The sequence below is a fragment of the Cetorhinus maximus genome, chromosome 16, assembly GCF_964194155.1.
Source record: "Cetorhinus maximus chromosome 16, sCetMax3.hap1.1, whole genome shotgun sequence".
In the NCBI taxonomy this organism is placed as follows: domain Eukaryota; kingdom Metazoa; phylum Chordata; class Chondrichthyes; order Lamniformes; family Cetorhinidae; genus Cetorhinus; species Cetorhinus maximus.
In genome coordinates, this window is record NC_135894.1 from 37819297 (window position 1) to 37835600 (window position 16304).

General features: G+C 41.2%; 1 protein-coding gene across 9 annotated transcripts in view; it reads left to right on the plus strand.

Annotated features, from left to right (window-relative positions):
• Positions 1-16304, plus strand: part of dcaf6 (ddb1 and cul4 associated factor 6) — a 174668-nt gene that overhangs the window by 104556 nt on the left and 53808 nt on the right. For 8 of the 9 annotated variants that reach the window (XR_013579150.1, XM_078559693.1, XM_078559694.1 and 5 more), the window contains one exon: positions 7223-7598. Coding sequence is in view for 8 of the 9 variants with exons in the window: in XM_078559693.1 (XP_078415819.1) it covers positions 7223-7598 (376 nt within the window). In the remaining variant the exon portion in view is untranslated. Of the gene's footprint in view, positions 1-7222; positions 7599-14407; positions 14472-16304 lie in introns of those variants that run through there. The other variant, XM_078559697.1, reaches the window with a different exon arrangement.

Below are 16304 nucleotides of genomic sequence, written 5' to 3' on the forward strand. Positions count from 1 at the left end.
AGAACTCATGTGCAGTCTCACCTTCTGGTGACACCTGTGCTATCCTTGTCCCCTGCCCTGGCTTCAATGCAACCGTGCCCGTTGTCTCACCACAGTCAGATCCTGTGCCTGTGCTATATTCCAAGATTCGTGGATTGTCAGTACTGAGCTAGAGGCTGAGATTGTGAAATCAAGTCACGGTGTATTTTCATCATCATTGTCACCTTGGTGTTCCTCTGAAACCACTGAAGCCAGTGGTGCAGTTGATAATATAATTTGTAAGAAACAAAATACAGCATTTGAAGTTGCACTCATAGATTTTGACCACTCACGTTAGGTCATTGCACTCTGGTGCCACTGCATCCACTTAGTGCTAGACTACAGGTATTGAGCCCCAACCCCAACAGCTAAATGCTCCCACTGCCTTTTGACAGTATGTCTAGAGGAACTCCTGGCCCCCTGTGGATACAGGACATATATCCTTTCCACCTCCTCCACCAAGATCTTCAGTGCAGCATCAGAAATTCAACCTATTCCCTCCTGTGTTGTGCCATGCTTTGTTGTTTCCTAAGTCTAATTCACTTCTGGCAGGACTCCCAGCGCTACCATCATCAAACCTCTCCTTAACATTTCCAGTTTAAGATCATCCCTCAGAACAGTTCTACATCCAAAATGTTGGACATATTGACGAAGCTGCCATGCATTTCGGGTGGTTTTGTCTTTATTTCCGGTTTCCAGCATTTGCCGTTTTTCTTTTTATTTATGATATCAAAAATTTGTATATCTTGTTTTGGTACACATTACACCACATTGCCTATTAAACATATTGGCAATTTTTTTTTGAAGAAGTAACTTAATACCTATAATCATGCATTTAATTTAAATAATTCAACATGTAAATTTGTCAATAGCCAAAATGTGAAATTTCATATAAATTATCTAGAACTAAATATAATTAATATTTCACAAACAAGTAAATTTATAAGTTGTGTACCCACATTAAACATAAATAAGAGTGATCACCAACATAAAGATATTAATTCGCATCATATACTGAAATTTATTCTATCAATCTATTTGTGCTGTAATAATATTGGAAAATATAGTAGTCATGGGGAATAGAAGAATAGTTGTTTCAGTACTTAAATGAATAGCTCATTGACATAGTTTCAAAACCCGAAGGTTATGTTCATTATGTTGATGAAGATACAAACTACATTTGGTGCTTCCACGTGGAAAAGAGTGGCAGAATCGGACAGAGTCAGCATGGATTTATGAAAGGGAAATCATGCTTGACAAATCTACTGGAATTTTTCAATTGGCATGTAAAATGAAAGTGCATGGGATTGGGGGTAGTGTATTGAGATGGATAGAAAACTAGTTGGCAGATAGGAAACAAAGAGTAGGAATAAATGGGTCTTTTTCTGAATGGCGGGCAGTGACAAGTGGGGTACCGCAGGGATCGGTGTTGGGACCCTAGTTGTTCACAATATATATTAATGATTTAGATGAGGGAATTAAATGTAATATCTCCAAATTTGCAGATGACATAAAACTGGGTGGGAGGGTGAGCTGTGAGGAGGATGCAGAGATGCTTCAGTGTGATTTGGACAAGCTGAGTGAGTGGGCAAATGCATGGCAGATACAGTATAATGTGGATAAATGTGAGGTCATCCATTTTGGTAGCAAAAACAGGAAGGCAGATTATTATCTGAATGGCTATAAATTGAGAGAGGGGAATGTGCAACGAGACCTGGGTGTCCTTGTACACCAGTCACTGAAGGTAAGCATGCAGGTGCAGCAGGCGGTAAAGAAGGCAAATGGTATGTTGGCCTTCATAGCCAGAGGATTTGAGAACAGGAGCAGGGATGTCTTGCTGCAATTGTACAGGGCCTTGGTGAGACCACACCTGGAATATTGTGTGCAGTTTTGGTCTCCTTATCTGAGAAAGGATGTTCTTGCTACAGTGGGAGTGCAGCGAAGGTTTACCAGACTGATTCCTGTGATGGCGGGACTGACATATGAGGAGAGATTGAGTCGGTTAGGATTATATTTGCTGGAGTAGAGAAGAATGAAGGGGGATCTCATAGAAACCTATAAAATTCTAACAGGACTAGACAGGGTAAATGCAGGAAGGATGTTCCCAATGGTGGGGGAGTCCAGAACCAGGGGTCACAGGCTGAGGATATGGGGTAGTCCATTTAGGACTGAGATGAGGAGAAATTTCTTCACCCAGAGAGTGGTGAGCCTGTGGAATTTGTTACCACAGAAAATAGTTGAGACCAAAACATTGTATGTTTTCAAGAAGGAGTTAGATATAGCTCTTGGGGCGAAAGGGATCAAAGGCTATGGAGAGAAAGCGGGAGCAGGCTATTGAGTTGGATGATCAGCCATGATCATGATGAATGGCAGAGCAGGCTCGAAGGGCCGAATGGCCTATTCCTGGTCCTAGTTTCTATGTTTCTAAGTAGTTGGAAAATTGACTTTTTTGATAAATCAAATAGCAGGTTGTCTTTCTGAAAATTCAATAAAGTTTGCAATGACAGATTTATGAATTAGAAAAATAACTTGTACAACTTAGCAAATTTCAGGCTTTTGCAAATATTTAACTTTTACTAAGTTAAGACTACTTTAGATTTTGATGACTTACTATTGGTTATATGAACTTTGCACCTTAAATTGAAAATTCTTAGTGCTGAAAATTGAATTTCTTTACAATTGTGCATGTTGCGGGAAATGAATACTACTTCTAGCTTTTGGAAGGTAAAGTTCCCTTTACAGTGTGCCACAATCTGTCTCTGCATCAACCAACTTGTGGCTCTGAGGGAGATTCCCGAGCACTAGTTTATAGTCAGTATTGTATGCTTAATACCCGTTTGGAGCCATGTTAAGGCAAATTTAATTCACTGCACTTCGGAATCTTAGCAGATATTAGAGAAAATAAATTTGCATCCATCACTTTAGAGTAGATTTAATCATTGTTCCCTCCCCCAATCACTTTTTATTTAATTTCTCTTTTGGAATACCAGGGCCTATTACTTTACCATTATAAACATGGAAGGCTAGATAGAGAGCAAGTAACTGCTGAATGTGGCGGGAACCACAGTGAAACATTATATTTGAATGCACAGAGCAATTTAGTAGGGTTGGTGGGGGTCATTCAGTTCTTAGATAATGGAGGCTATATTGGATGGCCCCCAAAAATGGGCATGGGATTGCAATGTGCTGTTTATCTGTGCCTGTTCATTGCAATGCAGACGGCATGCCAACTTTGTGCTGCCTGCTCATTTCCATGATTTCTGGACCCAGCCAGTGGATGGTGTGGTTAGCCTGGGCTGGACACATCAGCAGGGGGCTAACATGGTGAGTGGCTAGCCTACACTTCTTAATGCTAGCCTGCACTTCTTAAAGGAGAAGGTGAATTGTGGCTGGGGCTGGAGCTGGTGCTGTGAGTCCTGGCTGAAGAGAATCTAATCTGGGAAAGAGTGATTAATTGTGCAACACCAGAGAGCGGGGTTTCAGGGTTTTTGGATGCCTCACTGGAGGTCTTGTTGGAGGAGTTGGAAAGAGGACAGATGTCCTGTGCCCACAGGGGTGCAAGATGGCCCTTCAGACATTTGGTCAAAAGGCAGTAGGAGCAGATGGCCGTGGAGGTCAGTGTTGGGCATTGAGCCCCGAGTACCCAAGTGTGATGCCACAAGAAGTTCAGTAACCTCACATGAACAATCAAGGTCAGTGAATGCATCATCAAATGCCATATCCTGCCAATTGCACCAGTAGCGATAGGCACAGCTCAAATCACCAGATCACCATCACCCACCTACCAGCAATCTCTCAATCAGGCCTCATACCTAATATTTATATGCTTCAACTCACCTTCATACACTAAACACTGCTGCAAACCTCATACCTACACCTGACACCCAAATTTCACAGTGTGCACACACTGCCAGCTATTAAACCATGACAGCAACATCAGCCAAAAAGATTACACAACACTCGCTGATAAACTTCCCTCTCTCTTGCAGGACTAAGCTGCACACAACCAGTGGCAGCAGAAGCAAACCAGCAAGAGACAGGCACTCCTGCACAGCACAATCCCCTTGGGGATATGGATCTGGCAGTTATTAGAATACCCATTTGTTGAGGCCATGGCCACTGGCAAGGATGAAACCATAGAAGGTGACAGTAGCCTCAAACTATTGTCTTTCTCACATCCCATTTCCCCCTTGCCCACCCTCTTCTGATTTACAAGCTGAAGATGGTGTAAGCGTGCACCCACCCCCTCCCCTATCACTGCACCACAACCTTATCCATGTGTCTTTTTCCTTCCCTATAACCAAGAAGCATAAGTCATGCAGTGAAGGAACAAGAAGAGAGTGTTAATGAAGACATAACACCATCACTTGATTTCACACTGCAGACACCAGCTCAGATACTGACACAATGTATCTTAAAGGATAGATTACACGATCTGCATGTGTTGAGACACTGGATATGTAAGTGGGTTGCAGACAGGGCAGGATGCAAGGATGGTGTAGGTACCGCTTGCTGGAGACCCTGGTGTTCGTGGGTTCCACTGCAGAGCACTCAGATAAGGACCTTGATGGGTATGTGTAGTGAAATGCCTGGTGCATTGGGAAACCTGCCAAAAAGCCTGTGGTCAACATCAGAGAGCATGGAGGAATCCAACAGCAACATGACACTGTGCTTTGCACAAAACTTGGAGCCTGACCTTTCCAGCATGGAAGTGGGACCAATTCCATTCTCACAGTTAATCTAAACATGATGGCCAATGTCGCAGCTTCCATTGCAATACAAATAGTGCTAACATACAAGCTCAGACTGCTGCCATCATGGTTGTGGATTATAGTGTGCAAAGGGACTTGCAAGGCGTCATAGCAATCCAGCAATCTGCCCTTCAACAGATTACTGGGATTGCTGAGGCACCACCCTGGGGGAGTGGCAGTAGTTCCATGGAGCATAAACCTGATGTCCTCTATCAGGAAGGCAGCATTTGTCCTGCCTCGCTTTTCACTCCACCAGTACCCTGCTGCCTGTCCACCAGTCAACCCAGACTGCTGCCTCGCATGCCAAGATGATGCAAACTGCAGCCGGATCTTCCAGGCCCAGAGCTGCTTGAGGTCGTCCTCCAAGGTCGTCAGCAGTCTCCTTCACTGAAATGAAAGCAGCCTTCCACCAGTAAGATGTAGCCACAGGGGTAGTGTTGCATAGCAGCACTAGGACAGACACAAAGGAAATTCACAACGGTAACTAGTTGATTTTTGAATGCAGTATGGCATGATTTGACTTATAAAGTTGACTTGGAATGTTAATTTTGTGGTAGCTTTCATTTTTGTATTGTGGCCAAGTGTTCGCTGTGATGGTTACAAAAGAGGGAAGGTAGAATGTGATGAATGGGGAATTGGGGTTAATGGTTATTTGCATGTCACGAGGATAAGTTCTTCATAGATAGTCTGGCCAGAAAGGGGATGTTTAGGTTGCCTCCTCTTCCTCCTCCACGCTCCTCACCATATAGCTGGTACCAAGGGCTGTCGCTTCATAGTGGTGAGTTGTGCAGCAGACCACCAAGAATCTTGATGTCCGCTCTGTTGAGTACTACAGGGTTCTTCTAGAGTACTCCAGGCAGCAGAAGTGTTGTTTTATTGTTGTTTCAATGTTCTGCTTTATCACATTTCTTGACCTGTGACTTCCAATATATGCATGCTGCATGTGTGTGCGTGGATTATACACCTGACCATCAGCCATGTCATCCAGCAGCCACTCATTGCTTTGCTGTGGTGGATCCAATGCAGCTAATGCAGTGAGCTGCCGCAGAATGAAGACATCATGACTGCTGGCATTGACCTGCATAGTTCACTGGCTATGGTTGCACACCAGTTGGATATTGAGGGAGTGGAGACCCTTTTGGTTCCAGTATAAGGCAGAGTTGGCTTGTGGCACCCACATAATCCACATATACAACAAATGACATCCTGCACCATGTGGAAGCTGAAGACTTAGCAAAGCCATGCACTCGCTCCACAGGAGAGACTGTAATGTAGTTAACCCTTTTTGAATAGAGAATCTCAGTGACCCCCCACCCTCCCCTTATGCAATAGTGGATGGAAAACTGTGAAACGTTGCACATATCTCTACCTCTAGCCTGGAAGGAGGCAGATGCGTAAAAGTTCATCACCAGGGTCACTTATATAGCCACTAGCTATAAGATTGCTCTAAGATTGCAGTTTTGGCCGCAGCAGGTGGCAGATTTCAGTGTGGATGTCCTTACTGAAGCGCAGACATCATACACGTGGTTCTTTGCTGAGGTACAGGTAGGAGAATTGTTCTTTGAACACCCTGGATAGAGATGGTCTCATGCTGAGAACCCTTCTTCACATTCCTCCTCTTCCCTCTTCCAACAGCCTGTCCTGCTCTATTCATTCTCCAAGTCATGCTGATTTCCAAGGAGAATGCCCATTAGTGCATTCATGTCTGGGATCAAATAGTTTATGCAGAAGACCTGAAGTCAGCAAAAATTCCTCGGCACCTGCCACACACTCCCTGCAGACTTTTGCAACCTGAAACAATTGTGCAAACCACCACTTTATAAATCATAGCAACAGTTGGAAGGAATTAGCCAGCAACTAACCTGTAAGTGGTCAATGATCCCTTTAATTAGTGCTGGTGTGGAGGCCCTTCCTATTGCAAAATCTGCATTCAGCTGTGAAAGCTTAAGAAGGTATTGGTTGGACCATTGAGCTCCGAAATGGTGCCACTTGTGTCAAATCACCAAGCGCGCACACACACACCATGGAAACCATTTTGGAGTTCAAAGGGTACTAGTGGTGTCCTAAAGACAGGCCAGTTTCTTTCCCAGTGTGTTCAAATGCCAATAATCCAGTGGAGAATGTGGCAATGGTGTGTTCTTCAAATTGTTTTACCTCATGTTATACCAATACATTGTTTAACTTCTTTCATCTTCTAGTCTGTGTCCAAAAATGGCAAATGCACAAGTATTCTGAACAGCTACTGATCCTGTTAATTAAAAGTGCTCTCTGCAATTTTGATTGGTAATTAACCCATGGATTAGCGGAAAAAATAGATGCCTTCGTCTGATCCTTTTGATGCAAAAAAGTTCACATTAAACTTGAGATTTGATTTATTCGTGAATAGACCCTGTGAGCTTGAATTTTATCAGTTGCATTTAATTTGTTACTTTGTTGTATTTGTTTTCTTATAGATGTTTCGGCAACTGAATTATCTGAACAGTCAGGTAAACGAGTTTGCAAAGTGAGACATGTGGAGGTAGATGAAACCAATAGAGAAGAAAGTACAGAAAAAGAGAGTAAGGACAAGTTAATAGATCCTAGCTGCCAATTGGCCTCAGCAGATTCAGATGGGGGAAGTTTGCAACAAGAAGAAGAAACAACTTGCCAAAGTTCAGAACGTAATGAGAACTGCAATAGAATGACTGAATCCACACAGCAATCGGAACCAGTGAGATTGAGTAATCAGGATGAGTCTACTAGAATATCCACCAGTCGGGAAACTGATGACAGTGATGATGATCCTATTTTAGTTCCATCTTCAAGGTTTAGGTCAGCACCAGGACATAGGTAAGATATGAACTACTTTTAAGCCAGTTGTGATCATCCTACTGAATTGTTTGTGAATTGTTTATTTAAAGCAATAATCTGGATCATTAAAATTAACACAATTTAGAAATAGATTTTAATTGGGAATAAATGAGCAAAATTTAAAATGCCCTCCCTTATAGTTTTCATTGGTATGAGTCAAGGTTGTCTGTGTTGAAATCAGACTGCTAGAACTGCCATTTTGGTTGCAACAGCTTTGCTTGCAAATTTGCATTATTTTATTGAATCAAACAATCGTAACAGCACAGAAGGAGGCCATTTGGCTCGTTATGTCCATGTCAGCTCTCTGCAAGAGAGCTCATCCCACTTCCCTGCTATCCCTGCCACTTTTTTCTCTTTGGATGATAATCCAATACCCTCTTGAAAGCCATGATTGAATATGCCTCCACCACACTCTTAAGCAGATCCTAACCACTAGCCGTGTAAAGAAGATTTTCCTCGTGTCGCCTTTTGTTCTTTTGCCATTCACCTTAAATTGGCATCCTCTGGCTCTTGACCCTTCCATTAATGGGAACCGTTTCTCCCTATCTACTCTTTCCAGACTCCTCATGATTTTGAACACCTCTTAACTTTCTCTTCTCTAAGGAGAACAGCCCCAACTTCTCCAATCTATCCTCAGGTTCCACATTCCTGAAACCATTCTTGTAAATCTTTTCCATACCCTCTCTAATGCCTTCACATCTTTCCTAAAGCATGGTGCCCAGAATTGGACACAATGCTCCATTTGAGGCCGAACAAGTTTATAGATGTTCACCTAAACCTTGTTTTGTACTCAGTGCTTCTCTTTATAAAGTTCAAGATCCCATATGTGTTAATAACTATTTTCTCAACCTGCCATATCGACTACAACAATTTTGCACTTATACCTCTGCCCTTGGACCTCCATTAGACTTGTATCCTTTATTTTATATTGCCTTTCCTCGTTCTTCCTACCAAAATATATCACTTCACATTTCTCTGCATTAAATTTCATCTACCGAGTGTCCACCATTTCCACCAGCCCCTCCATGTCCTCTTGAAGACTGCCTCTGTCCTCTTCACAGTTCACAATACTTCTATGTTTTGCGTCATCTGCAAATTTTAAAATTATGCCCAGCGCACTCAACTCTAGATCATTATTATAGATCAAGAAAAGCAGTGGTCCTTGGCAAACCTCGCTATATACATTCCTCCAGTCTGAATGACTGCTGTTCATCACTACTCTCTGTTTCCTGTCATTCAACCAACTTCATATCCATGCTGCCACTGTCCCATTTATTCCATGGGCTTTAACTTTGCTGACAAACTTGTTGGGCGGTACTTTATCAAGCTTTTTTGGAAGTCCATGCACACCACATCAACCTCATTATCCACACCAACTCTATTTCTTCATCAAAAAACTCAAGCAAGTTAGGTAAATAAAATTTGCCTTTAACAAATCTATGCTGGCTTCCCTTAATTAATCCACATTTGTCCAAGTGACTGGTAATTTTTTTCCCAGATTATCGTTGTTAATAGCTTTCCCACCACTGAGGTTAAACTGACAGGTCTGTAGTTGCTGGGCTTATCCATGCATGCTTTTTTTGAACAAGGGTGTAACCTTTGCAATTCTCCAGTTCTCTGGCATCACCCTTTTATCTAAGGAGGATTGAAAGATTATGACCAGTGCCTCTGCAATTTCCGCCCTTACTTCCTTCAGTATCTTTGGGTGCATCTTATCAGGTCCTAGTGACTTATCAACTTTAAGCACAGCCAGACTTCTTTGTATCATTTGTTAGTTCTTCTAAGTTCTCAACTACGTACTGTTTCACTATGACCTTGGTAGTATCATCTTCCTTGGTAAAGACAGATGTAAAGAACTCATTTAGTACCTCTGCCATGCCTTCTGCCTCCATGCATAAATCTCCTTTTTGGTCCCTAATGAACTCCACCCCTTCTTTTACAACCCTTTTACTATTTATATGCTTAGAGAAGACTTTTGGATTCTCCTTTATGTTGGCTGCCAGTCTCTTCTCATACCCTCTCTTTGTTTCTTCATTTCTTTTTTCGCTTCCCCTCCCCTCTGAACTGTTATCAATTTGACATCTGTCATACATGCCCTTTTTCTTACATTCTATCTTGTTTGTTATCCAGGGTTCTCTGACTTTCCTTGTCAAATTTGAATGTACCTTAAATCTACCCAAGACATTTCTTCTTAAAGGCAATCCATTTTTGCGTTACAATTTTGCCATCAAATCTTTGATTCCAATTCACTTGGGCTTGATCTGTTCTCACCCCATTTGAAATTGGCCCCCCTCCAGTTAATGATTTTTACTCTGGATTGCTCCTTGCCTTTTTCCATAGCTAACCTAAACCTTATAATGCTACCATCACTGTCTCCTAAATGTCCCCCCCCACCCCAACAGCATTAGCAAATGGCCCTGCAGAGGCATGCTGTTTTCTAAATAAATTAAGAGACAGTGTCATGGAATATGCTGCACAAGCCCTGAGTAAAAAGGATATTTAGTAATTTTATCGATCACTTAAATTTTCCTAAATCAATAAAGACTAGTTTCATTCCAGTTCTCAATGAGCTGAGTTGAAAGGCCATTTATTATCTGGCTTTTTTTGTTAGTACTAATACCTACACTACCAAAGCGCTTGAGGTTATAAGTTTTGCTTTTAAGGAGTACTAATGGGACAATTTGCGTCAGTTTCAATAGACATATGAAAAGTAGAGAGAGAAGACTATTGGGGCCAATGCAACTTGACAATGCAGTCCTAACCCTTTCCAACTAATAATTGTTATGTAAACTCCTGGGGCAGATGAAAAAACCTATGACAAATTTCAGGAGAAAAGTGAAAAATTTCTCCTAACTCCATAGATAATCAAGAAAGAATGACAACTTGCATTTATATAATGGCTCCAAGGTTCAGAGAGGACTGAAAACTTCATATGGTTAAATTTTCAGCAAGTGAAGAGGGCACTCAGTAGAGCATATACCACTGCCTCGTTGTGTTAACATTACGACAATTATACAGCTCTTCTTTGAGGATTTTTCCTGCCTGGATGATGCTCTGTAACTGCAAAGCTGAAAAATATATTTTTTTAAAGAGCTTCCTTCTCGACTGAAGAGGCTTCGGGCCAATCCACACCCAATAACTTGCTCTGAAAACTCTGCTCACATTTTGACAGCTGTGACAAATCCCACCACAGTCTAAATAAAACAACCCACAGCATTCTTTAAAAAGTCAGTTTGCCCTATATCCCAATGTTAATGGACCGTTCAAAGAATTTCAGGATCTGGATCCGTAACTTCACCAAAAATTAATCAGTTCTCCCTTGGGTGATACTCTTAACAGTGTGCTGAATTTCCCATCCATTAGTTTTTGAGACACATTGTTTACAAACAAATAGACTAACAAACGGGGGCAAAAACATTATGTCACCTTCAATGGCAGAGGTAAATATATGACCTTTTTAGTTCCATTGGGTCTGTTGGGGGCAGATGTTTAGTTGCCTTTTGCTTCACATGCTTGACCATTATTATTGAACTTCCTAGCAGGGTCTACTTGGAATCTCCAGCTGCTGCAAAAACCCAAAGGGACCACTGTGGAAGTGTAGCATTATTCTCAAATATTTTCAATCTCAAGCTACTTTGCCATGTCAGCATTGCCATGACATATTGGACTTGGTGAACATTTCCTTTCAGTGCCACCTAGAGGTGTGACTGGTAGTGTAAAAATAGTGAATATTATTGAGCTCATTGGGGTTCCAATTTGCACCCTTCTCTTTAATGATGACTTTCTACATACACAATCTCAACTGACTCCCAAAGCATACTGCTATTTTCCAAATAATACTATGAAATTTTGAATCTAGAGCAACGGAACAGGAGTAAACCATTCAGCTGCTTGTGTCTGTTCTGCCATTTGGTTAGATGATGACCGATCTGTATCTTAACTCCATTTACCTGCCTTGGTTCCATATCCATTAATACTTCTAAGAAAAATGTATCAATCTCAATTTAGAAATTTTCCTTTTATCTATCTTCTATAGCTTTTTGGGGTGTTCCAGATTTCAACTGCCCTATTTCCTGATATCACCCATGAACAACCTAACTCTAATTTTAAGTTTTAGCCCCCTTATCCTGGACGATCCCCTGAGGAAATAGTTTACTTCTATCTACTTGATCATATCTTTTAATCATCTCAATTAGATTATCCTTTAATTTCTCATACCTGAGGAAATTCAAGCCTATTATGCAATCCATCCTCATAAATGAATCCTATTGCCCCAGTATCATTCTGATGTATCTGTGTACACCCACTCCAAGGCCAATTCCTGGAGTGTGATTCCCCAAACTGAATGCAATATTCCAATGCAGTCTAATTAGAGCTCTTTGGACTGTAGCATATCTTCCACTCCTTTGTATTTCAACCCCTTGAGATAAGGCTAACATTGCATTCCCCTTTTTAGTTGCTTTTTGTACATGTCTGCTGGTTTTTACTGATTTCTGTATATGGACCCCTAAATCTCTCTGCTCCTCCACAGCTCCTATTTTCTCACCATTTTGAAAATATTCTGATCTATCTATCTTAGCTCCAAATCAGATGGCCCTAAACTTCAACGCATTGAATCATAGAATGGCTAAAGCACAGAAGGCCATTCTGCCTGTCATGTCTGTACTGGCTCTCTAAAGGAGCAATTCACCTAGAGTCACTTCCCAGCCTTCTCCCTGTAGCCTGCACATTCTTCCTTTTTAGATAATAATCCAATTCCTCTTGAATGCTTCTATTGAACCTGCCTCCACCACACACTCAGCACCATCTGCCACTGTTCTGCCCACTTATTTAATCTGTCAATGCCCCTCTACAACACTCTGCTCCCCACTACAGTCCTTACTGTGCCACCTAATTTAATGTTGTCAGCAAACTTGGATATACAGCTCTCTATTCAGATAAGTCATTATTTTTTAATGAGAAGTACAGGATCCTGGGGGATGCTACGAGTCACATCCTGCCAATTAAAATATATATCCACCATCACCATTGTCTGTCTCCTAACTTTTAACCAATTTCCTATCAATGTCAAAAGGTTGTCTCCAATTCCAAGCACTTTTATATTTGCTAACTGGAACCATGTCAAATAAATTTTGGATCCATATAAATAACATCCATAAACACTCCCTGAGCTACCATGTTAGTGACCTCTTCAAAAAAAAGTCAACTAGGTTGGTTAGATATGACTTACTCTTTTATAAAATCATGTTGATTCACTTCATATTGATCCCTAAATTATATTACTACTTATATTGTGCTCTATTTGCACCTCTAATGAAACACCGAGTTTATTTATTGAATAGACTAAAATTATGTCAGCTTCAATCCCTAATTCAATTAACTGGTTTTAGCTGGGATGGTGATATAATTGACCTCTCATCCCCTGGTTTAGGAAGAGGAAATTCAACCTGGGTTTCTGCTTCTGATTATTATTCAATGAATTCTGCAGGAATTGTGCATGTGTGGGCACAAGTGTGAACAAAAATTATCTTTCCTGAAATGGAATAACTATTAAAAGTTACTGTCACATCTGGAAGGCCCATAGAACTATACTTCAACAAGGAATCTTAACAAAAGATGTAAAAGTTCTTTAATGAAGAATAATTTAGATTATTTTCTATTTGAAGTATTTTAAGGAAATGGTTATACCAGAGAATTTTGTGTGCCCCAAGTACTGATGTAAAGAAACCCCCTACTTCCAAACAAGACAGGCAACATAGCACCACCTTGTGCCCACAAACTAAGTCAACTGTACAGTTTTACATCTTGTGTATTTGGCTATACAGTATATCAAAATTAATGTTAACTATTTGAACTCCGTGTAAGCAGAATAATATATCATAGTGTAAACTGTCAAACAAGCTATGATGACTAAGAACAAAAGCTTTATCTTCCACACATTATGAATTCAACATACTATATATATTATGTTGTCATGATATTTTATAATGCTAACCCAATTGTCAAAATTATTTTATCTTAAGTATATATTGCTCATTTTGTATTGATATATTTATTTTCAAAGCATGAAGCAAAACCCCAGCATATTTGTAGTAGCCCGCCCTGAAGTATTTCTAACCTTTTTGACTGAATTTATATATTATGAATCCCTTTAAATTAAGAAATGGGTACATACTAAACTTCTATGTAATTTATATTGTAATATTGCTCATTTGACATTACATATTTCTTAGTCAGTGAACTACGGTTACTGAATTAAATATGCAAACAGAATGAAAATATTTCTTAATTGAGCTTAATTTAAAAGTGGTCCAGTTCATGAGTAACCCTAAGCAAGTTGCAATTGATCTTGTTTTGATTTGAGCAGATTGATTTGCCAAGAAAAAACTTGTTTATACTATATGTGGAATTATCCTTATGGATGACTTGACTGTCGCAAAGAGTTAATATCCTGCACCTTGACTTCCTCAAAGGAGGCTCAAGTCCACATGAAGTTACGATAATAGCCTTCTCTATAGACAGTGGGCTCTATGTGAAGTGTATTTTGGGGACGAGGGGTTTCAACTCTGTTTCTAGTGGATGTGGACCAAAAATGCAAAATATTACTCTTGTTTAGGCCATAAGGGTGACTGATATGGGAAATGTACACTGAAGGTGACTCTCTTTACAGTTCTGAGGGAACTCAGAAGTAAATGTTCTTTCAGGAAGTGCGTCACCTTTTTAATAATTGACCCCAGACCTGTGATTCAAAGATGTATGTCACTTCCTTCCCTCCACCTCACACACAGTGGGAGCATACCAATCATCCTATGGGAGAAATCAGGAAACTGTTGAAGAAATTTTAAATGTACTTCAAGGTAAGTTACATGATCATCCCCTTCCCATGCCTTGTATAAATGCAACTGCCCTAGGTTTTTATCACTTTATAAAGTCACATGAGGAATGTTTTATCCATTGTGCAATTTTGCAGACTTTGTGTTAATTTTGACTGACTTTTCAACCTGGTTGTTAGTAAATTCAGAATGGTCATGTACAGAAGCATCAAGTTGCTTTTTTCCTCCGTGGGCTTGCTCACCTCATGGGTTGGGGAAAGAATGTATTTTGGATGATCTGTATTTGGGTTCATAATGTTGCTGGGTTCCAAGTTTCTTAACTTCATCAAATGGTTTTCTGGACCTTAAAGATATGGGGCAGAATTTAGCCCTTGGCTGGCAGGTGGGTGGGCCCCACTGGCTCGGCGGCAGGCGGGCAACCGAACCCCGCAACGGAAACGGGGCTCGTCGCCATTTTGAGTGGACGGGCCAATTAAGGCCCGCCCAGCAGCCTGTCCAACAGGAAGCGCTATGCGCTTCCTGTTCCGGGGGGGAGTGGAGGGAATCCCCAACTGTCAAAGTGCGCTCTTTCGCACATGCGCACAAAAGAGCACACTGCTCCCTGAGGCAAAGTCCTGTCTCAGGGAGTTTAGTGAAAGGTAAGTAAAGTCAAAAAATAGAGACATTTTAAAATTATTAACATGTCCCCCTCATGTGACAATGGCACACGAGATGGGACATGTTGATAATAAACTCATAAAATTTATTACATTTTTACAAAACGGTAAAGAAACTTCATCCCGCCAGTGGATGAAGTTTCATTAGTAATCTACAGGCCGCTGGGGCTCCTGGCCTGCCTTAAGGTTGGCCGGGCAGGGCATTTAACTATCTTAATGAGCCTGTCAATGGCCAATTAAGGCCATTGACAGGCCAGCCGGTGGACAGCTGATTTTGCTGGCCCGGGATGACGTCGGGGATTCCTCCCGGCGTCATTCCACGTCATTTTCCCCTCAGCGAATGGACCCCACCTCCAAATCACCGAGGGGAAAATCCTGACCATGATGGTTGCGATCATTGACCTTATAGATGTGAACAAAAATGTACTTGAAATTTGTTGTGGTTTCAGTTCTTGAAATAGTTCTTCAGCAAAGCATATTGCATGAATCCTTTGAATTGTTACACCATAATTATAGCAGCCCCAGTTCAAATCACAGCAGATCAAAGAGCATGCTTAGGATCCTAGCAGTTTCAAAGCACTAGCTATGGTCCGGTTGTCATCATCTAATCCTAGAGTAGGGGAATTGAGCTCTTCAGGAATTTGCTCCATTTGTATTGTACCAGCAGATCCTATCCTGGTTGGGGGCTTGCATGGACCATTAACACCGTGCTTGGTTATGGTATTAAGTAGTTTAGGTCTGCTTGTCTAAGGAGGGATATACTTTCACTGGAGGCAATTCAGAGAAGGTTCATTTGTTTGATTCCTGGAATGAAGGTGTTGTCTGATGAGGAAAGGTGGAGCAGTTTAGGGCCTGAGTTCAGAGGAATTATTCAAACAAATAAGATTCTGAGAGGGCTTGACAGGTAGAGGCTGAAGGGATGTTATTGCATCAAGGGAGAATCTAGAACTAGGAGGCAAATTTTCAGAGTAAGGATCCCCCTTTTAAGATGGAGATGAGGAGGAATTTCGTCTCTAAGGGTTGTTAATTTTTGAAATTCTCTACCCCAGAGAGCAGTGGAACCTGGGTCATTGAATATATTCAAGGTGAATTGGACAGATTTTTGATTGACAAGTGAGTCGAGGGATATTGGCAGGAGGGTTGTGGGGGTGGTAGCAGGAAAGTGGAGTTGAGGCCGCAATCAGATCAGCCATGAT